Consider the following 21,705-nt stretch of genomic DNA (forward strand, 5'->3'; position numbering starts at 1 on the left):
GCTGCTGCCCGCCAGAGCCCTGGGGCCAGCCTCGGTTTCCCTGAGTGTGGGGAGGCCTCTCATCCCCTGCCCTGCCCTGCCAGGCAAACAGACCCCTCCTGCATCTGCCCTCCTGTCCTGGAGGTGGCCTCGCCCTGCCCCTGCAGGCCGGATTTCCTGAGTGAGGTCACTCTGGGAGCTACTGGAGCCCGGCGGCCAATAAAACTCATCGAGGCGGAGAGAGAGCCCATAAAGCAGGTCACCCCCCTCCAAAGCCCGTTTGCTCTGTGCTGCCCTGCCCCCGCTCAGGGCCTGGGGACGCAGGGCTTCCAACAGTGTGGTAGCCCCAGCCCGTGTCGGGTGTGGGAGGGCCGTGTCCCTGGCCTCCTGAGCCCGCCCCCACCTCCCACCAGGTTTTCAGGGGGTGTCTGGGTCCTCCTGTGTCCTGCTCAGGGCCTAACCCTCACCCAAGGCTTCAGGGACTGTCCACTCTGGCCGAGCCTAGTTCCCAGCAACCACCCCGAGCCAGGGTCCCCAGGCTGCCTGGGATCTCCAGGGACATCCTATGCACACACACTCATGCACGCTCACAGACACACGCTCACACCCGCCCTCTGCACCGCAGGATCCCGCCGGGGCGCTGCCAGCGTGGTCGCCCAGGTGTGGGTGCGCGCCCAGGGGTGCACGGGCGCTCCGGGCTGGCGTGGCCCCGAGGAGGCAGCTCCCAATATCAAATCAGTTGGGAGACATTGATTTGGGCAGAGATCTCTGAGCCATCTGCACTCACTCCCCAAAGTCACTCCGAGCCAACGTACTTGGCCTCAGTTTCTCCCAGGGTGCCCTGCCTCCCTGGAATGCTGAACCGTGGTGTGGGGAGGGGTGGGTCTGTTCATCAGCTAGGCTCCAAGGCCCCACCTGTGGGGGAGCCCCCCGACCCCCCCCCCCCCAGGAACAAAGCAGTGGAGTCAGCGGGCCCCCATACGTCAGGTGCTCCGGCCCCCAGTGAGCCTCCCGCTGTCCTGGTCCGAGGGCCCTGGAAGGATCAGACGTCTCCCCCACCACGTCTTTTGAGACCACAGCCCGATGCCACCCCCCAGGCTGGCCCGCGGGGGACACCTGCTCTTCTTCAGACCCCACTTGCTGGCGCCACTGCTGTCCTCGCCACAGCGTCCCGGCTCCCACATCCAGCAGGCGGTTGCCTGCCCCCTCCCAGCCTCCTCTGGTCCACGAGCTCTGAGCCGCACCAGCTTCGATCGGCCCCAGGGACAATATTTGCTTTGGGAAGGAGTCAAACCTTTATTCTCTAATTTATTCGGGAGATCAGGTTGTCAAACACAAGCGCCCTCGTTACGCTATCATGTTTCTAGGTCTTGGCCTCTGTCCAGGGTCGGTGCGGCCCAGGCCACAGGGACGGAGCCTTTCCCCTGGCCGGCTCACACCCGCTCCCTGTCTCTTCCTGTGGGCTGGAGGTCTTGCCCCGGGCAGACCCAGGGAGCCTGGGAGGGGTGGCACCAGGCATGGCTATCCAGACAGGGTTGGGAGCATGTGGACCCAGTGAGCCCCACGTTCTGGTCCTTCTCCAGCCTTGGCCAAGGCCCAAGGCACATGGGATCCCAGAAAGTCCTCAGCTGGCATCTTCTCTGGGACCCCATCGTGGGCTGGGGGTGGTAGGCAGGTGGCGCTCCCCGGGGGTGGATGGGGCTGCTCTCATCTGGGCACCACAGAATTCCTCGGGGCCTGGCATTGGCTGGCATTTACAGGCACCCACACAGAGATCCTTCCCAGCGGCTGCTGCTTGCGATGGGGGCCGCTCCCCCCACCGCTGTCTCGCTAGTTCTCCTCGTCTGCTCCTGTCCCCCACACTCTCCAGGCCAGAGCCCCTGACAGAGGAGGAGAGGTGGCTGTGGGTGACCACCCTCTCCCCAGGATGGCCTCTCCGATGCCCTAGGACCCAGAAGCCTGGGGGGCCCGACTCTCCACCCTCGATTCAGCCACTTTGCTAGCCCTCCCCCAACCCCCTCCCACCGTGGAACCGATGGTGACTGTGGCCAACCAGTGGTGGGGGGTGGACAGTGGGGGTTCTCCATGGCAACAGAGCTCTGCAGCCCCAGATGTCCCACCTGGGGTCCCAGCCCCCCTTTGCCGCCCTGCCAGCCGTGCCGGCTTTGCCCCCTTGATCTGCCACCCCCAGAGTCAGCAGTCACAGGTCCTGGGGAGCCCAGTGCATCCATGTGTCTTTAATTTCAGACTCACACTCGGTGTGGCCAGCCGGTGCAGGGCTATGTGAGGAGACACAGGGGACCAGAGGGCGGAGGCAAGTGGTCCCTAGCTCACATGGGGGGTCATGCCCCGACCTGGCAGGGCAGCACTGGCTGGGGACAGAGAGGTCAAGATGCCGCAAGCATGGCCCAGGTCACCCGGCCTCTCCCGCCCACTCCCTTGCATCCCCGAACCCCACTGCTGGACCCACCACGGCCTTGGCCCTGGCAGAGCATCAGGCCATCGCAGGGGGTGGCTCAAATACTGGGGGAAGGCTCTGCCTGGCAGGGAATCCAGAAGCCGCCGGGCTCCCCCCGCCCCCTGCCCCCACCTGCAGCCCTCACAGCCGGCTGGTCTGCATGAGCCCGTTGGCCTCAGAGCCGCACACGGGCGGTGTGGCCTCCTGCAGCCGGCCACTTTTGTCGGGCTGAGGCTCCGTGGCATCGGCATCCTCGGCACCGGAGCCCTTGCGGAGGCACAGAACCTTCCGGAAGCTCTGGCGGAAGTTGTCGGAGAGGAAGCCATAGAGCACAGGGTTGGCGCAGCTGTTGGCGTAGGATAGGACGACCACGAAGAAGTAGGCGCCCGCGGCGACGGGCTCCTCGGGCAGGACGAAGGCCAGGTTGACGATGTTGACCACAAAAAAGGGCAGCCAGCAGCCCACGAACACCAGCACCACCACCACCACCATGCGGGTCACCTTGCGCTCTGAGCGCCGCCGCGGGGCGCCCACACGCACGCCCGATGCCTTCACCTTGACCACGATGAGCAGGTAGCACAGGCAGATGACCAGCAGGGGCCCAAAGAATCCCAGCACCGACGTGTAGATGATGAACACGGCGCCCCACAGGCCCACAGGCTCTGGCCAGCTGAGGTTACAGGTGTCCCAGCCCTCCTGGATGTCTGCGAACACCACCAGCGGCAGGGACATGAGCAGCGAGAAGGCCCAGACCGCGGCGCTGGCCAGCTTGGCCACCCGGGGGCGGCGCCAGCGGGCAGAGCGGATGGGGTGCACAACGGCCAGGTAGCGGTCCACGCTCATGACGGTCAGGCAGAAGATGCTGGTGAACTGGTTGATGCCATCCAGCGTCATGACCAGCCGGCACAGGACGGGGCCGAAGGGCCAGTAGGACACGGCGTTCTGCGTGGCCAGGAAGGGCAGCCCCAGCATGAGCAGCACATCAGCCACAGCCAGGTTCAGGATGTAGATGTTGGTGACCGTCTTCATCTTGGCGTGGCGCAGCACCACATAGATGACCAGGGTGTTCCCGCCCAGCCCCGCCGCGCACACCAGCAGGTACAACACGGGCACCACCACCGCGCGGGCCCCCGGTGACGGTGACGGCCCCACCAGTGTCCCGTTCTCGCCAGCTGCGCTGGTGACCGCTGGGGAGGGGCTCCAGGTGACCGGCATGGGGGCCGGGAACAGAGGCTCCATGGCGGCCACCGCGGGCCGGCAGAGTGAGCGTAAGCACGGCGCGTCCTCTCTGCGGAGAAAAGGAGGGCGGCAGAGCTGTTACGGCCCAGGGTGCTTCCTCCCCGGGGCCCCGCCTGCTTGGGAGGCAGGGGATCACCCTGCGGCGAGTAAACATTGTTACTCGTGTCCAGCTCGGCCACCGGGAGTCACATTAAGCAAATTGTTTGGAAAACCAACCCGGAGAGGAAGGAGCAGAGAGCTGGCGCTGTGTCATCTGCTGCTCCCCTGAAGGTGTCCTGACAGCCCCGCCTGCCCCAGGACAGCCCGCTGGGCAGCCTCCTCCTCCCTCGTCCCCTCAGGGCTCAGGGGGCTCACGGCCCCCATCTCGCCAGCAAGGATGGTGGATGGCACAAGACAGGTGGAGGACAGAGCGGTGATGGGAAGACTGGGACCACGGCCGGGCACACAGCCCCCATGCCCAGGCAATGCCGGCTGGAGGCACAGTTACACCTGCTGGGCCCTGCTCTCCCGGGTGACCTCCCAGAACCCTTGGGAGGGTGTCAGGTCTTCCGCACGGCCGAGGAGCCAGACCTCGGGCCACAGAGCCTCTGGCAGCGTCCACCAGGCTCTCAGGAGAACTGTCCCCTTGAGAGCCCCTGCAGAGCCCACAGACCAGCCCGAGGAGTCGGTTCCCCCAGAGCTGCCCCTGCAGCAGCCTGTCTCAGGCTGAGGAGACAATGCAGGAAACCGCTCCGGGGGGCCGTCATCAGAGAGGCGAGAGACACACTCCAGGCGATCACCTCCACAGCCACAGACAGAGGCCCAGGCAGAGGGCGCGGAGTGGGAACGGGCAGACGAGGTCCTCCACATGTGCCGTAAGGCAGCGAACACAGAGAACGCACAGAGAACCCCAGCCCATGCCTCTGACTGGGAGGAAATGCTCCTGTGTGAGTGGGCACCAGCCACTGGGACGCGGTGTACATGGGGTTTTGCAGAGAAAGAGCAGAAAACTGAAATTCCTCTGTTCAAGGTCACGGGCACATGTGTCCTTACAGGTTTTGTACTTTCCTGTATGTTTGAGGAGGTTCATGAAAGTGACGGTGCTCGGGAGAGGAAAAGCATCTCCACCGACAGGAGGGAGAGGGGAGAGGGTGTAGGCACCCACCACCCCAGAGGGCCATGTCACCCAGGGGGCGGGGGCCAGCCGGGAACCCCAGCAGCCCCGGGGGCCCCAGCCAGGGCTACTCAGGCCCAGAGGCGCCCCAGACCCCTGCCTGGCTGGTCTCCAGACCCACAAGACAAGCTGGGGAGCCCAGAATAAAGCCCAGTGACCATGTCAGAAAGAATCCCTCAGCTCCCGCTGGGCAGACACACACCTCCAAGTTCACTCGGCTAACCGCTGCTAGGACGTGTGCCCCAGAAAGTCAGTGGTGGGGAGATGGGTCAGTGGCTTCATTTCTGATGGAATAAAAGTACTGGGTAAGATATATTTAAATAAGTATGTGTAGGATCCTCAGTAAGGCAAGGATAAAAATATTATGATACAAATTTGGCTCCTGTCTGAGAAGTAAAATGAACAAGTGTGTATTTTTGAAAGTTACAACTCTTGGGTGTGAAAAATCATCTGGACTTAAAAAAAAAATCACAAAAGTCAGAATCTGCTCCGGTCTGGATATAGCTGAAGAGAGAATCGGGGAATGGGAGCGGGGCTGAGGGGACCCCCTGGGAGCGCGGCAGGCTGACGAGCGGGTATGGGCAGCGGCAGGCGCCAGGGATCCTGGAGAGCACAAAGCAGCCCCAGGGACGAACACAGATCAAATAGCCTCAGGGTCCACCTACACAACATCAAGGGTGCAAAGAAAATCCTAGAGAATGGCAGCCGTGAAACGGGACAGAAACCCAGGCAGAACTTGGAGCAGGACCAGAAAAACCAGTGGTTTCTGGACGCCAAGCACTGGGGAGAGATGTGGTCACGCTGGGGTCCCCACCCAGAGGGGGCTCACCAGCAGGGGAAAGAGATGCTGCCCATGTCAGGCTGAGTTTGCCGCTCCTGGTGCTGAGCGTCCCCCGCGTGACGTGGTGACCAGAGGAGAGGGGAGGGGCCGTAACTCAAACAGGGCAAGGTGCGATCTCTGGGGACGGCTGCATTTCCAGACAAAGCCAGGGCTCCCTCAAGTGGAAGGGGCGTTCCTGGGTTCGGGGGGCCCACCTTTCCCTGGGTGCCCCACAGGGAGGGTGGCCGGCGGCAGGCTTGCTCCCACAGGTGGCGATCAACCTGCTCATCTCTGTGCCCCAGGACCCTGCTCACATTTGGGAAAAAAAAATACTCAAGAAGAGGCTTTCAGCTCATTCCATGTGGGTCCCAGGGTGCTGGGTGGGGGAGAAGCAGCAGCCCCCATAGGTGTTCGGTTCACCCGTGGAGGGAGGGGCGGCTGCTAGCTCAGATGCGTCCCTGGCGCGGGGCCCGCGTCCCTGGCACATGGCAGCTGAACATGAGTTTGACCCTAAAAAGGCTGCTCAGGGCTCTTTTGAGACCCGCTCCTAGGTGTGCTGCCAACCCCCCAAACCCCCCAAGCCCTCAGACTGCACAGCGGTAAAGAACAAAATTAGGCCGCTATGGGCGCGCCGGCCTCTGGGAACATAATTCTACAGGAGCCATTATTCAGAAGCGGCAATCTTGTTAGTCACAGAAATTACACTCGTGGAAAATTGTCCCTGGGGCCCTTCCTCCCGCAGCAGGGGACTTAGTGGGGGGAGGGGATGTGGAATCAGCCATGGGCCAGCCCTGGGGCACTCCGGCCCAGAGGTCCCCACCAACACAGCCCAGGGAGAAGAACCCCCGCCCGCCCGCCCCGCACCCCGGCCTACTGCTCTGAGCCCCGGTGGGTGCAGTTTTACGGGTCATGTGAAATAAAGCCCGGGTGTGCAAGCTGCCGTGGGCAGTGCCAGCCACAGTGGGTGCCAAGTGAGGGCCCCCACCCACCTGCCCCAAAGAGCCCAGCATCTCCCCAGCATCAGAAAAGGGGCCTGCCCTGGGCTCCAAGGAGAATGGTGCTGGAGGCTTCCCAGGGGTTTGGGGATGGGGATGGGGCCCAGCCTCTTCCAGACCGGCCCCACAGGAGGTGGCAGGCCTGCACTGTCCACTCAGAGGCAGCAACAGCTGGAGTGGCTCAGTGCCCCTGGGGTCCGCATCTCACCTGGAGCTCCCCCCACCTGTGCAGGACAGGGGCAAACCCTGGGCATGGTCCAACGCCCCCACATCCAGGCCTGCCTCCCCCATGGGGGGGCCTGGCTCAGGCCTGCCCCCAGTGGCAACCACCCATCCTTCCCCGACACACGCCCTAAGGGCCTTAAGGCAGATCTGGTCAGAGTGGTGTCCCTTCCCCTGGGAAGCCTGGCTTGGATGGGGAGGTGGGCGTGGGCTGGCTTGGCACAGCAAACAGGAGGCTGGCCAGCACAGCCCCCTCCTCATTCCCGGGGAGGAGCCCAGGCCCTGCAAGGTGTTTCCAAGGCCCTGTTCCATCTCCAGCACACTTTCTGGGAAATCTGGGTCATTTTACCAGGAACCCATAGAGGGTCATTGCCGTTGATGCCATCAATCGCCACCGCACTCAAGGCTCCCCGTCCTCCCCTGCTCTCTGCAGACCGGCCTCACTCTCTGGCCTGCTGGGGCTCCCACCCCTCGCCCTTCCTCAGGACCCCTGGTCAGCTTGCAGGCCTGGGACAGTGTTCCACGCAGGTGGGCGGCGAGGGCCCGGCCTGGACCCCGGGTGAGGAGACAGCACAGGGGCGAACTTTCAGGGCGTGTGCTTCCTTCTGGGGAAGGACTACGTACGAGAGCTCCAGAGCACTGATGCCGAGCCCTGGAGACCGCTCCCAGGACCCCCAGAAGCTGGGCCTTCTCTTCTGCCGCTGTCCCACAGCTCGCCGCCCACCTCCCCCGGTGCGCCCCGGCGGACCCCACCTCAACTGGCCCGTGCCCCGGCCCCCCGCGCACGCGCCCTCGGACTCGCTTCCCCGTGCGCCCCGCGCTTCGCTCTCCCTCGGCTTCCGCTTCCCACTCTACTACACCCCCAAGCCACAGTCTCGGAAGGAATGAACCCACCCCAGGCGCGCCGCCCACCCTCCGCCAGCCTCGGGGAGAGCCCAGCAGCGGCGCCCACCGCGAGGAGGTCGGGCCGGCAGAGGCGCGGCAGGCAGAGCGGCGGTCCCAGTCTCTCTGCTGCTTCGGCCCTGACCCGGGCGCACCCGGTGCAGCAAAGGAGACAGCAGCCGGGGAGCGGGAGGGGACGGAGCGACCCAGACTGGGGAGCAGACGAAAGGGCAGGGAGGCCCCCCCGGCAGTGGCAGGTGAGCCCCAGGGGAAAGCAGGGAAAGAGCCGGCGGGGACAGGGGGCCTTAGCGCAGGGTAGTTAAGACCCCCAGGGGGTAACCGGGAGCTGCAAGGCTAAGGCCACAGCAGAGGGCAGGGGCGCCCGGCACTCACCCAGCGGCGGGAGCCAAGTGCCCGCGCTGCGCTCACTCCGGGTTGCGAGCTCACCGCTCAAGGCGCGGGCTGGTAGGCGGGGCGAGCGCGGCGGGAGGGGGCGCGGGGGGGCCGCAGGGCGGGGCCGACACTAGACACCCCGAGCCTCTCGGATCTGTTCCCGGTCCTTCCCGAAGCCAGCGCACGTTCATCCCACAGCGTTTGCCCCACCCGCTCCTAGGAGAACGGCGCCCCCCAGCTCCTCCTCTTCTGTCCGCCCTGGCCATCGTCCTGAGCTGGGAGGGTCCCGCCCCCAGCAAGGCCAGAGGGGCACCCCCGGAGCGCCCTCTTGAAAGTCTAAGGATGGGGAGGTGGTCCTCCCTTGGGAAAAGCGCTGGAGGCCTATGCCAGACCGGTGGAATGAACGGAGCCAGGGATGGGGGGTCAGGGCGGTGGAGGGGCACGGTGGAGGAGCACCGGATGGCCCCAGCTGGCTGCATGGTTTGGGGATTTCCCGGATGCTGTCTTCACTCTGTAGGGTCTCCCCCTGGCAGGGATCACAGTCACCTGATCAATACACAGTTGCAGGGTCTCACACCTGGAGTCTTAGACTAGGGGGTGGGGGCAGCAGGCCTGAGAATCTGCCTTTCGGACAAGTTTCCAGGTGCTGCCGGTGTGGCTGCGGATCAAGGTGGCCTCACTTTGAGCTGCTGATTGGAACCGGTGTTCGGAGCACCTGTGCTCTGCTAAGCAGGAGGGCTGGGTGGGTGTCTGGACGTTCCCCACACCAGGAAGCAGCCCCCAGCGCCCTGACCCTGATGGCATCTTGGTGGAGCCTGGCCACTGACTGAAAGAAGAGGGGGCCCCTAGATGGTAGAAACCCCAAGACACCAGACCCTTCCCTGTAGATGCAGAAGAGCCACACGCTGTGTGTCGGGCAGGGGGCCTGGCAGCACACTGACTCTGCATCTAGAAGTACCTCTCTTCTCTGTGCTTTTCTGAGATGTCACATCTTGTGGAAGGAGCATGACTTATGTGTTTCATCGAGGAAAAACATTTACGGAACCAAGGAGTCCAGCCTGGAGGCGAGGGCCTGTTTTCTTGCAGGCTCCATAGGAGGAGGCTGGGCTGCTCCCTGAAGCACACAGACCCCCTCCCCAACCAGCCAGCCTTGCCCCTGGGTGGTCTCAGCAGGGTGCTGCCACGGGCTGCAGTGGGAAAGGAAGGACAGCGCCGGGAGAGGTGGCCCGCCCACCTTCCTGCCCACCCCCCTGTTGCCCCATCTCCTGGTGTGATCCCCAGGAGGAGCAGGTGAGGGGACATCTGGGTACACTCTGCAGAGGTCAGGACAGCACTGGAGTGAAGGGTGAGGATTAGTGGGAGCCATGGCAACGGGCAGTGGCCCCATGGCCTCCCCAGGGACAGTCCTAGCCCGTCTGAATGGGGACCACTATCCTGGCTGTGAGCCCCGCCATGGTCCCGATTCCCCCCTGTGCGGGGTCTGAGGCTGAAGCCATGGGACACAGCCTGCCTCCCCTCCCCCTCACAGCCACGCGAGCCTGCCCGGGGCCTCTGGCTGAGCCTCCCTCTGATTATTCACCAGGCACGGAGGCTGACTCTGGTTCACCTAGAGACACCCCGGAGGCCCCTGTGTGTGTTCCCAGGAGAGTCCCCGGGCTGGGGCGGGCCCTGGGGAGGCGGACAGGAGGCCTTCTCTCTCCTCTGGCCAGGGGGGCCTTCTCTCCCCTCCTTGGAGACAGAATCTTTGTCCTAGCCCTATCCCAGCTCAGCACACACCAGTTAATTAACATGTCTACGCAAAAGCCCCTTCCTCCAGGAAGCCCCCCCACCCTGGCTGCCGCACCATGGTTCTTTGTCGCCCTGCCACCCGCTGCTCCCACACCACATTCTTTCGGTGATGTCCATCCTGGTTGCAGAGGCTGTCAGTGTTGGTGAGTGAGTGTGTGTGCCCCTCCACCCCGGGCTCCCAGGAAGCACTGGGCCTTCTGCGGGGGCCGTGGTTGGCTGCCATTCCTGGCCACGGTCTCGGGCTTCAGGGGACACCAGGTGACGGGGCACTTTGAATGCAGCTTCCCAGGCTATCCCAGGTTTCCGAAGGAGAGGCTTCAGCCCGTGGGCACCTATGGGGCACCACACTGTGCCCGCACCATCCAGGCCTGGGTGTGGAATGGGGAGCAGAGACCCAGCCCCTGGTAAAGGGTCCACAGCCTGGCTTGGCTCCGGGAGAGAGGAGGAGGAAGCCTTGGGTGGAGCGTCCCGCAGAGACGTGCAGTCAGTGCACCCCCGAGGGCATTTCTGGGACCCTACCGGGCCCCACCCCCAACAAGACAGCTCTTCCCTCCCAGGGGGCTGCACTGCCCAGGGGAGGCCTCAGATGGCCCCCAGCACCCTGGGGGGCTCAGCAGGGGCTCCAGACCCACTCCGCTGTCGCCTCCCCGGGACACTGCAGGCAGTCAAGGTGGAGGCCTGTGGCCAGACCCCCGCCCCCTGACAGAGGGCACATGCCAGGGCCTGTGAGAGAAGGGGGTCAGATGCCGGTGGGCCCAGCTGCCCACACGTGGAACCGTCTCCATCCTGTGGCCTGGATGTGAGAGGCAGAGCTTGCCGCTACCTCCTTTGAAAGTGGGGAAACGGAGGCGGCAAGGGGCATGGCTGGGTGCAGAGCAGAGGTGGACTGGGGTCCAAGTCCCCGGACACAACCAGGCGCTTGCTCAGGTCCGTCCGCTGTCCCTCGTGTGGAGGGCCTCTGCAGCTGGGAGGAGGGGATGGACTGAGTCTGTCCCACCCTGTGTGTTGCAGCTGCAGCCCCCCGGGACCCTCCCTGTCCTAGAGGCTGGGTCCCTGAGAGGCCAGGTCTGGCCTCAGCTCTGGCAGGGCCTGGATCATCCCAGTAGAAGCCTCTCGGGATGACTCAGCAGCCCCACTCTTGCCAGAGACTCCCCATAAGGCGGGACTGGTTTCCCCACCTCCCCACCGGCTGTGCTGGCTTGGCGTTCAGGCCACCGTGTCCCTGGCTGTGGGCTCAGTCTGGGGCGGGGGGGGGGGGTTGATGTGGCCGTTTCCAGGGCTGCCCTGCCTGGGTGCCGGACACCGGGTCCTGGGGCAGGGCCATGCCTGGCACTGGGTACAGGTGTCAGGTCTGACTCAGTGGCAGGGTATGACGGTCACGAGAGGGAAGAGGAAGGTGGTGAGCTTCCGAAATTAGCCACGGTGTGGAGGAAGGCGTAAACCGCCCTGTTTGCCGATGGCGCGCGGGTCCAGCAGAAACTAGACAAGCACGGGCCCTGTGGCCAGAGCTGCCCAGGAGTTGGGGTGTCAAGGACAAAGAGGCAAACACGGCTCTCCTGGGCACATGGACAGTGAACTCCAGGAACCGGAACAGCGGGGCAGAGAACGTCAGCCTTGCCCGAAGGCAAAGACCAGAGCTTTCCTTGCTGACTGACTGAGGGGGTACAGGGAGATGGGGGGGTGACCTGACCTTGGAAGCCAAGCGACAAGGACGGGGAGAGACGACATGTCCCCACTGGGGAAGAGGGCAAGAGGCAGCCGGCTCCGGAACATTCTGTGTGGCAGCGGAGAACGATGGCTCTCCCTCCCCACACAGGCTGCTTTAAAGGCGCGCTGGGTCTTCCAGGCCCGAGGGGGTCTGGACCGGTGTCCACCTCCACCACCTGGAACTCCCCAGGGGTCAGTGACAGGAAACACCTGAAGGAGATGGGCACAGGGCAAGCTTCAGGCCCAGGGAGCAGCTGGCCGGCCGGGCTCCTCCAGGGGTCTAGGATCAGCCTGTTGGTGACAAGAGACTCAATGATGTCTGACCAGCCACATGTGATAGGAGAATCCTGACCCAGAGTGTGCCCACACCAGCCCAGACCACAGCCTCCGTGCAGAACGGTGCGGTCAGTCACCTCGGCGACCTTAAGCTGTCCTCTTCTGCCAACCCCATGTGTTCTCAAATCCATCACGTGGGAGGCCTCCCCCTGGGCAGCCACCTCCACCTTCACCAGACGCCCCTGCTGGCGGCCGCCCTCCCACCAAGATGCTCCCCACAGCCTGGTGCACCTGGGCGTCTATGCGGGACGGACACGGTGACGGTGGCTGGCTCCTGTCGGGGCTGGCGTCTCGGTTCCCACGTGGGTCTGGAGCTGGTCAGGCTTTGGCAGCGGGTGTGCTCTCGTAGGGCTGGCCCTGAGCCTGTGGGATCCCCGCCATCTGTGGCTGCGGGAGTCAGAGCTGTGCCAGTGCCTGGGGATGGCTGGGGGCGCAGGTACCCCTGGGATCAGAGGTGGAGTGCTGGGGGTGTTGGGAGTGGAATGCTGGAGCAGAAGCAGGTGACCGGGCCCGTGGGGGGACCTGGCTCTGTTGTCCCTCAGGAACCCACGCCGCGCAAATCTTCATCTGCTTCCCAACGTGGTCTTTGAACGGCGTTTTCTAAGTGAGCTCTGACAGCACAGTGGGGTTGCGGGGCTGACCTGGGGTGTTCCCCTTGCCCCGTGTGCATGTGGCTCCCGGGGCTGCTGGCACACAGGGCCACTGATGGGGGTTTAACACAAGCAGAGACATGTGCTCTCGCCGTCTGGAGGCCAGAAGTCCGAATCAGCCGTCCGCAGGCCTGTGCTCCCTCCAAGGCTCGCGGGCAGACTCTGGGCCTCGCCTCTCCCCGAGTCTGGTGTTGGGGTGATCCTTGGCGTCCCTCGGCTTGTGGCCCCACCGCTGCCAGCTCTGTCAACGCCTGCATGTGGCCTCCCCATGTCCGTGTCCCTCTGCGCCCTCCTCTTCTGAAGCCGCCAGTCCTCGGACGCAGGCCCCGCTAAACCTGGCATGATTTCATCTGAAGACCCTTAGTCATGTCTGCACAGGTGCTGTTCCCAGATAAGTCACATTCTGAGGTTCCAGGTGGCTATAACTGTGGGGTATGTCCCCCAGTCCACCCGGTGAGTGCAGGACGGGTGTGGCGGAGTGAGCGGTCAGGGCAGTGAGCAGTGGCGCTGTCTGTGGGACGTGGGCAGCAGGTGGCAGTGCTCCGAGGCCCACGAGGGGCCGGGACCCACCAGCACCCCCTTCCTACTCAGGTGACTTCGTGCAAGCCAGCCGCAGTGATGTGTGTCGCCGACAAGAGAGAGACCCAGCGCTGGCGCCCTCGGGGCCGCTGGGGGTTCCTCCCCTCACAGGCCGGTGCAGGCGTGTGTGAGCTGCAGGCGAGCTCGGTGACGTCACCGAGCGGGGCCGGCACCTGCACCTGCTTTCATAGGGAGGGACGTGGATGGCACGGTCCATGCTAATAATTCAAGCCTTCCGTGTGTCCTTACTTAGAGCAACAGTAAGTAAGTAAGCAAAGACACCAGGACGGGACAGCAGCTTGGCCGGAACCCAGTGAGGCGTGAGCCCTGGGTCTGTGGCGGCCGGGCCAGGCGGCATCTGGAGAAGGGCCACCCGCCCCTGCTCTGTCTCTGTCTCCACCCTGTGCCCCCAAACGCTTCAGGAAGCTGGCGGCAAGCAGCCAGGACTGGAGCAGCTCAGACGGGAGGAGGCGTAAGTTCCGGATCTGAGTCAGGCCCCGGGGAGGACAAGGCCTGGAGGGGACAGGCTGCGAGGAGGGGCCCCCACGGACACCTGCTTGGTCAGTGGCCCGACTGCAGCCCGAAAGCTGGCAACTAGTCCCCTTGTCGCTTTCCTTAATTAGCGTAGATCCACATGTCCTTTCTCTTAGGGCAGTGTTAGGGTTACAGAACACGGGCCGATGGAGAGGGTGCCCACGTGCCTCTCTCACACACGCCCACAGTGTCTCCCAGACGGACATCGGCAACTGTGTGATTCGCTCGCTGTCACAGAGGTAGGGCGACGGGTGATACGGGCGCAGGACGAATCACGGAAGTCCGCCATCTCTGTCAGGCTGGTGCCCCGCGCTGGGCGCTCTGGGGGCCCCACGAAGGCGCGGAGACGTGGAACCACCATCGCAGTGTGGGACAGACTAGTTTCACTGTCCTGAAAAGTCTCTGTGCTCTGCCTTTTCCTCCCGTCCTTTCCCCCAACCCCAGGAAACTGCTTTTCCTTTTCTTTTTTTTTTTTGTCTGAGTAGCTTTTGCCTTTTCCAGAGCGTCACGTAGCCTGTGCCTTTCCCCGGTGGCTTCTTTCCCTTGGCGATAGCAGGTTCCTCTGTGTCTTCCCATGGCTCGCAGCTCCTTCCTTTTTTGGCGCAGAGCGATAGCTCGTTGTGTGGATGGACGACAGGGGGTTTATGCCCTTGCCTGCTGAAGGACGGCGGAGTCGCTCCCAGACCCCTGTCCTTCTAAGGGCAGGCAGTACTCACACAGTGCCCCCCTGCTGCCCCGGGCCTGGTCCTCCCTTGCCCAGGCCTGCTAGGGTCCATCCTCAGAACAAGAACATCCTCCCCTGGCCAGGCCTGGCATGGGGCAGGCATGCTCCAGGTTCTCCACTAGTGTTAGATGGCTGAATGGATCTTGCCCAAAGAATGCTAGTCCTGGAACCCAGGGGCCAAATAAGTCAACTTTCTGGGCAGCCGAGCCTTGCCACCTCCTCCAGGAAGCTCTCCTCTTCAGAGTTCTCTGGCCATTATGGGCTCTCCAGTGTTAAAGTGCCTGGCGAAACATTATCCCCCATGTCCACCCAGAACTTCAGGATGTGACCTTCCTTGTAAACAGGGTCTCTGCCTATGTCATTAATGAAGGATCTGGACACGAGGCAGTGAATCCAGTGACAAGTGTCCTTATAAGAAGAGGCCCAGATGCACAAAGGAGAAGTCACGTGAAGGCGGAGGCCAGGACGGAAGGGATGTGGCCACAAGCCCAGGATCGTCTGGAGCCGCTGGAAGCTGGGAGAGGCAGCAAGGACCAGCCCCAGCTTCCCTCATCCTGGGGGCGTCCCCTGCACCTGCCTTGGGCCCACGTCCTGACGGCTGCCTGGTCCCCCGTGGCCCCAGCTCCTGGGTGGAAGGAAGGGCTGCTCCCTGCAGGGCAGGGAGAGGTGCCCCTGTACCTCCCCACCCCCTCCCTCTGCCCCAACACCGGACACGGCTGGCCCACGCGCGTGTTGCTGCTTTCCACGATATCCAGGTGTTGGTGTTGACTCACACGAAGCCTGTTGCTTGGTTTCCCACCCAAGGGCAAATCAGAAGGAGAATGTTGTCTTTGATTTGTCCTCATCAATCAGCTTTCACATCAGTAAAAAAGTTCATTTTGCTCATTGGATGCCCGTGGAACGTTCCCTTTTCTAACTCATCCAAATTCAGTGACTCAAGGTAACTTCAACCATTTATATCTGAAAGTCAAATGGCCTTTGGAGACAGTCCCTCAGCAGAGAAGTCATTCATCAGGAGGAAAACAGAAGTGTGCCCTGCTCTAGCTCAGTGGCAAGGCCGATAGCCGCAGGGACAGTGGCCTGTGGGTGCCGGCCGCCCTCAGCTCCCACAGGCTGGTCACCATGTCTCCAGCGGAGGAACACAAACGCGGGCTCGCGCATGCCGGTCCATGGGGGCCGGGTGGGGGACTGAGGTGAGGGACAAGCTCCTTGGCATCCAGGCAGCAGAGGCGTGAGGCGGGGTCCCCGCACCCACTAAGTGGGGCGGGGGGTCCCTGAGCTCCAGCCTGGGCTACCCTTTGAGCACACATGGGTCACACATGCTGTCGGCAAGCTCCAGGGACAAATGTCCCGGGCACGGGGCACATGGCGAGGTGGGTAGAGGAGCTCACTGCTGTAACCGAGGACTGCAAACCCAGAGGCAGGGGCTGCGGGGGCGGGGGACCTTAAAACCCCAGAGATTGATTCTCTCATTCTGGAGATGGAAGTCAAAACCAAGGAGTCGGCAGACTGTGCCCTGCAGAGGCTCCGGGGGGGACCCTTGCTGCCTCGCCCCTGTTTTCGGTCATCTCTGGCTCATTCCTGCATCTCCCCTGACTTCTGCTTCCCCTCCCTGTGAGGCTTCGTCTGGGGCTCTCCCTCTGTCCAGGGGTACTGGCCACCGGGGCAGGACCACCTCGATCCAGGGAGACTCTGACCGACTAACGTCACAGCATCTGCAAAGACCGGACGTGCTCCCGTTCCAGGGGAGGGGATTCCGACATACCTTCTGGTGAGCAGGACTCACCCCCTCCCCAGCTTCTGCATACCAGAGCCTCTGGCTGTCATTGGCCAGCTCCTCCATGGGGCTCAGAGCTGCTCCCCACACCAACCTCTGCCAAGGGGTCACGTGGAATGTGGGGGTTGGTGTGGGGGCACTAGCTCATCCCCCAGTGGAAAAAAAAAACTCAGGGAGGGGCTTTGCCCACCACCCCCACCTACCAGGCTGCTGGGCTCCCCAGGGAACTGCTCAGAGGGCGTCCCTAAGAGGAGGGAACACCTCTGCGATGCCTCCACTCCACGTGCCAGACCAGTTTTGTTATCCACTCTTTAAGAGCCAAGCCCTGGCTAGTGGCCGAAGGTGACCAGGTGCCGGCTCCAGGCCTCAGCAGGGCACCAGGAAGGCTCCTGCAGGTGACTGGGCAGGGTCCCCAGAGGCTGGCAGACCGTCCATTTGCACATTAGCTCTGTGAGCCTCTCAGAAGCGTCCTGGAGGCATGCAGGAGCCGTAATCTCTAACTTCGTTAGGAACGGCAAGACCACAGGCGGCCTGAGTTTTGAGTCTGCTGCCCACTGCCCACCCCACCCCAATCTGCCCCAGGTTTGGCACTCTCCCCATCTCAGGTACTCAGGCTGCAGAGGGGGTCTTGTCCATTGAGAAGCGGCCCCCAATGTCACCAGGGTCACCCTACGGGGCTGGGCATGCCTTCTGAGGCAGGATGCTGGGTCCCGGCTCTTGAAGGTCTGTCTCATGCAGCGCTGCCCTGGGGTCTCAGGTCCTTCTCCACCTGCGGGCGGGGTGGACGGGAGGGTTTGCTGGAAGCAATAACAAGATTTCCTCTGAGCCTCCAGCTCCATGCTGAGCCTTTCACATCCATTTTCCCACCAGGGAGGTGCCTGGTACCACCTAGAGGTGAGGAGATGGCCTTGGAGGTGCTCAGCTGATAAGCTGCAGACCTGAATTCTGACTGGGATGCTGAGGTCCTTTCCTGTACCGGGAACCGCTGCCTCCCTCCCTGGGGGCTTGGCCTCGGAGCACTCTCGGCAACTCCGTGAGTGGGAACAGAGGATACAGAGACAACCTGGGCTCCGGCCAAGGCAGATGTGTCCACCCCAGAAGAAATGATCCCCGATGAAGATGAGCTCACACCGTGGGGGCACTTTAAGAACGAGAAGTAACAGCACAACGTTCAGAAGAGATCATACAACCAGCCTAAAACGATTAACAAGATAGAAGTGGAAATCACACCCAATGTAATAGCTTAAACAAAGACCCAGAACAAAAACAACCAAATAGAACCTTCAGGATGAGAGGTAGGGTTATTGGCTTACTCAGGAGTTTAGATGTGGGGGAGTCAGACGAGGAAGGGAGCTGAGAAACAGGCCTGGGAAAATCACCCAGACAACACCTCCCCACCCCCTGAAAACCGGGTGAGAGGCAGAGGAGAGGCAGAACGAATAATTTTCATGCTGAAGATACAGGCAAAGTCCCAGCAGAATGGGAGAGCAGGAGCTGAGACCTAGACCCAACCAGGACAGCAAGGGGCATACGGAAATACATGCTGGGGGCCCCTGAACCCCCCCATGCTGAGTGTTCACATCTGTGACCATCAGGAGAGCTGCAGACGTAAAGCCCCCACCCGGCATGGCCCCTCCCCAGGGCCCCCTGACTGCTGTGGGTGGGTGGGCAGGATTTCTGCCTGGAGGAGTAGCCCTTGGTCCCAGAGGGGCTCCCAAGCAGGGAACTACCCTGGGAACTACCCCCAGGGTCTGGCTGGTCAGGGCAGGCAGAAGGGGGCATCCAGGGTCAGCAGCCCGCAGAAGGGGGCATCCAGGGTCAGCAGCCCGCTAGCCCGTGACTTGGCCTTGACCCCTTCACACCAGGCGTTTGACGCCAGGGTGTGGGCCAGGACGCAGGAGGGGTTGCTCAGGTGTTTCTAGGAAACATCCAAAGCCATCAATAAACTTCCCAGCCCGTGCTGCCATCAAACTGACACTGAGAACCGACTGGACAGCAAATTAAGGCGTTAGCCAAGGACCAATTAGAAGCTCTGGACATGGCTAGAGGGGAGGGGGCATGGCCACAAGGGTCTAGCCCCCACCTCCTCCTTGTCTCCCAACGCCTTGCTCAGTTCACAGCCGTCGGCCCCGCCCCCAACACCATCCCCTTGTGAGATCCTCTTTCTGGGACCCCCGTGCCCTCTGCTGCCTTCCCTCCATCTGTCCTGGGCCCCAGGGGTGGAGGATGTCCCAGCCCTCCCCTTCCTCCCAACACCTCCCTCCCTCCCAGGATCCTCACCTGGGGACCCGGGGGGAGGGGGGGAGCAGAAGGCACAGCAGCATGGCACACAAGACACCTCCCCTCCCTAAGGGCAACTGACCACCTACTAGCAGTCTGGGGGAGCCAGAGCCAGGGGCTGATGAGGGCACCGCTGGATCCCGGGCAGGGGCTGTCCCCTAGCTGCCCTCGCACATCCCTTCTCTCCCCTGACAAGCCCCGCCCCTGGGGGACACCTGGGGGGCTGGCAAGCTCAGACCCCAGCCTTCGGATCTTGGAGTCAGCCGAGGCCCCGGCATCCGCCGGCCTCTGGCACCACCTGCTGGTCACTGCGGGAGCCGGGCCTGCGGACAGCGGAGGAGCCAGGCCGCCCTAGCCACAGGGCTCCCCACGGGGAGGGCGGGAACCATGAGATGGGGTAGGGGTCCCACCCGTCCTCTACCTCCCGCCCTGCCCAATGCACAACCCGGGGTGTCTGACCCTGCTCTCACCCTCCAGCCCCGCCCAGGCCCCGCCCACAGGCTTCAGCCCCGCCCACAACCCCCCAGTCCTGCCCACGGCCCCGCCCACCGCTTCCAGCCCCGCCCACGGCCTGGCAGCACCTGTGTGGCCTCAGCTGCCAGCTCATCCTCTCCGAGCTTCAGTGCCCACATCGGGTCACGATCACTGCTCTTCCTGTCCACTCCGTCCCAAGTTCCCAGGACAGCCCTGCCCTGATTCTGCCCCTAGGCCCAAGTCTGTCCCTCCCAGACCTCCAGGAGCCTGTGTGTCCCTCTGCAGTGCCCCCCCAAGCACTGCCCCCTGCCCCACAGCCCTCGGGGAACAAGCCTTTCCCTTGAGGGTCAGTGCCATGGGCATCAGGAGCCCTGGGTATGGGTGGCACGAACCCACCAGGTGAGGAGGGGGACCTGCCCGAAGGTCTGCATCCAGTAGTCCACAGCAAGGTCCGTCCGCTCCTGAAGGTGCTCCCCCTTTCTGCATGGGGGACAACTGGGGCCTGTCACCTGGGGGCCAGCTGGACCCACCTGACGACAGGAGGAGGGCGGCTAATGTCAGACTGCCCAAGGCCCAAGTGCTCCTAAGCCCTCTACCCTTCCCAGGTTTCCTTTCTGCCACTGGGACCATTTTCTGGGGCCAGATCTGGGGACACCGGCCAGAGGCAGCCTCCTTTTTGTTCCCTCCTCCTCAGCCCTCCCAAACCTGCCCCCACCAGGCACCTGGTGCGACCTGCCTGCGACCCTGAGAGGGGCCATAAGTGTCCCCTGAGGGGGGACAGGGAGAGTGCAGTACCCCTGTGATTCTGTGCTCTCAGTGGACCACAGGACAGGGCTGCCAGCCCCAGGCCCAAACTCCTGGATCTCTGGGCCCCCATCCGCAGAATCCCTTGGAACAAAGCAGGCACTTGCCACCGGGAGGCGCAAGTGGTTCACAAACGCTCCCATCACAACGTGGAGGGGAGGCACCATCCGGTCTGGGCTGAGATTTGAGGACTGGGGAGGGGGATGTCCTTTCTGCTTCCTGGTTAGGATTTCCCACGTCATCCAGATTGAGAATCTGGGGTTTCAGGCCAGGATCTGGGACGTGGAGGAGCTGGGGTGCCATCCTGCTCCAGTGGGGAGTGGTGGGGAACCACGTGGGGTGTGAGGCCCTCCTGCAGCCCCCAGCCCCATCCACACTCTGCTGGCTTTGCTGCCCGGGCGAGTGGCCAGCCTGGCCGCCCCACACCCTCCAGCAGCTGGCTGGCGACCCTCCCGGTGGCCAGTGGACTCTGCTCAGCCAGGCTGCCCACACCTGCCACAGCAGCTGGTTCAAAATCCCCAAATCCCCCAAACCGGCCGCTCGGCCCCATTTGGCCTGGCCAGGGAGTCCTTGGCCCCGACCGTCAGCCTGTCCCTCACCGAACTGTGGCCAGCTGGGCAGGTGGACAGTGCCCCAGCATCCCGGGGCGCCAGGGGCTCCTGGCAGGCACATTGTGGAGACACGCCTCCAGGCCCCCGGGTGGGTGGGCAGGCCTCCACTGCTGGAGGGGGCCTAGTGGGCGTGCAGTCTCACTCCTCAGCGGCGAGAGGAGTAGAGGTGTTCCGGCACGAGTCTGACCACCCACCTGCCTCAACCCTGAAGGAGGGGAGCTGGGGGACTGAATTTTGTGGTCAGGTGGCCACTGGGGAGGCTCTGCCCGTGGTCATGATGAGAATCCCCAAAACTCGGGCTGCAGGACCAAGACAGGAGTAAGTTTACAAGGCTGTGCTGTCCGTGCTCACTGCACCAACGCTCACTTAGTCTGCAAACATTTGCTGAGCACCTGTGGGATGCTGGTGTGGCCCTGGTCAAGGGGGCCCCAGTGGCCATGCCACCCAGGGGCAGCCTTCTCCTGGCCCCCTGACCTTCCTGGACACCGAAAACATCTGTGAGCATCCCCCACTTTGCTCAGGCACCCCGACCCTACAATGCCCCTCCCTGAGGCTGCCTGGTCTCTGCCCTGCCCCCAGACCTGCCCCACCCCTACTCAGTCCTGGGACACGGGTCAGCCCATGTCACCCTTGGGAAGCAGCTCAGGACAGCTGCTGGGTATTGATGCTTGCTGCCTAGGGGAGGGCTTTCCAGCACCAGCCGTGGGGTTGGCCATAGTATCTGAGTGGACACTCAGACCCAGACATCATCAGGAGAAAATAGTCCCGAGGGGACAGCTTCCTGGGAGCAGGATGAACACTGGGGTGGGGGTCGCACAGCCCCATGAACTGTGTCCATGTGGCCTTGCATCCGGGGGGTGCTGGTGTCACATGCGGGGGCATGGGCAGGGTTCGGCCCGTGCTCTCCTCATCCAGGCCCTCTCCCATCTCCCTCTCCCTCCTTCCTGCTTCACCCCCTCTGCCCTCGTCCCCCAAGCATCTGCAGCCACTGTAACCGATCCCCCCGGTGGGGCGGCCTGGGCTCTGGGCTCCGGGCTCTCTTGGCCCTCTTGTCTCCGGCCCAGCTGTTGCTGGGGAGGCCGTGTCTGTCCTGGGGACCAGCAGCTGCAGGGCCGGAAGCCTCCACCTACCTCGAGCAGGTGTGCCCTCTATGGCCCAGCGCTGTCTGCTGCCGGCCAGTCCCGGGAGTCTAGGCCTTGGGGCCCTGGGCCTCATCTGCTAGGCCTTGGGGCCCTGGGCTGCGATGGCATGAGGGTACCCTGGGCCTTGGGCAGTTGGAGGCAGGGCCCCTTTGGCCGGC

General features: G+C 63.4%; 1 protein-coding gene across 1 annotated transcript; it reads right to left on the bottom strand.

Moving 5' to 3' along the window:
- Nucleotides 1-1,269: 1,269 nt before the first annotated feature.
- On the bottom strand, nucleotides 1,270-8,306 carry SSTR5 (somatostatin receptor 5). The gene is made up of 2 exons (XM_059155302.1): nucleotides 8,142-8,306; nucleotides 1,270-3,725 (listed from the first exon to the last, which is right to left on the bottom strand). Exon 2 carries the CDS (start codon nucleotides 3,674-3,676, stop codon nucleotides 2,579-2,581), a length of 1,098 nt encoding a protein of 365 aa, XP_059011285.1. The 5' UTR covers nucleotides 3,677-3,725; nucleotides 8,142-8,306; the 3' UTR covers nucleotides 1,270-2,578.
- Nucleotides 8,307-21,705: the final 13,399 nt, after the last annotated feature.

This window comes from Mustela lutreola, chromosome 17 (assembly GCF_030435805.1).
Source record: "Mustela lutreola isolate mMusLut2 chromosome 17, mMusLut2.pri, whole genome shotgun sequence".
Classification (NCBI taxonomy): Eukaryota; Metazoa; Chordata; class Mammalia; order Carnivora; family Mustelidae; genus Mustela; species Mustela lutreola.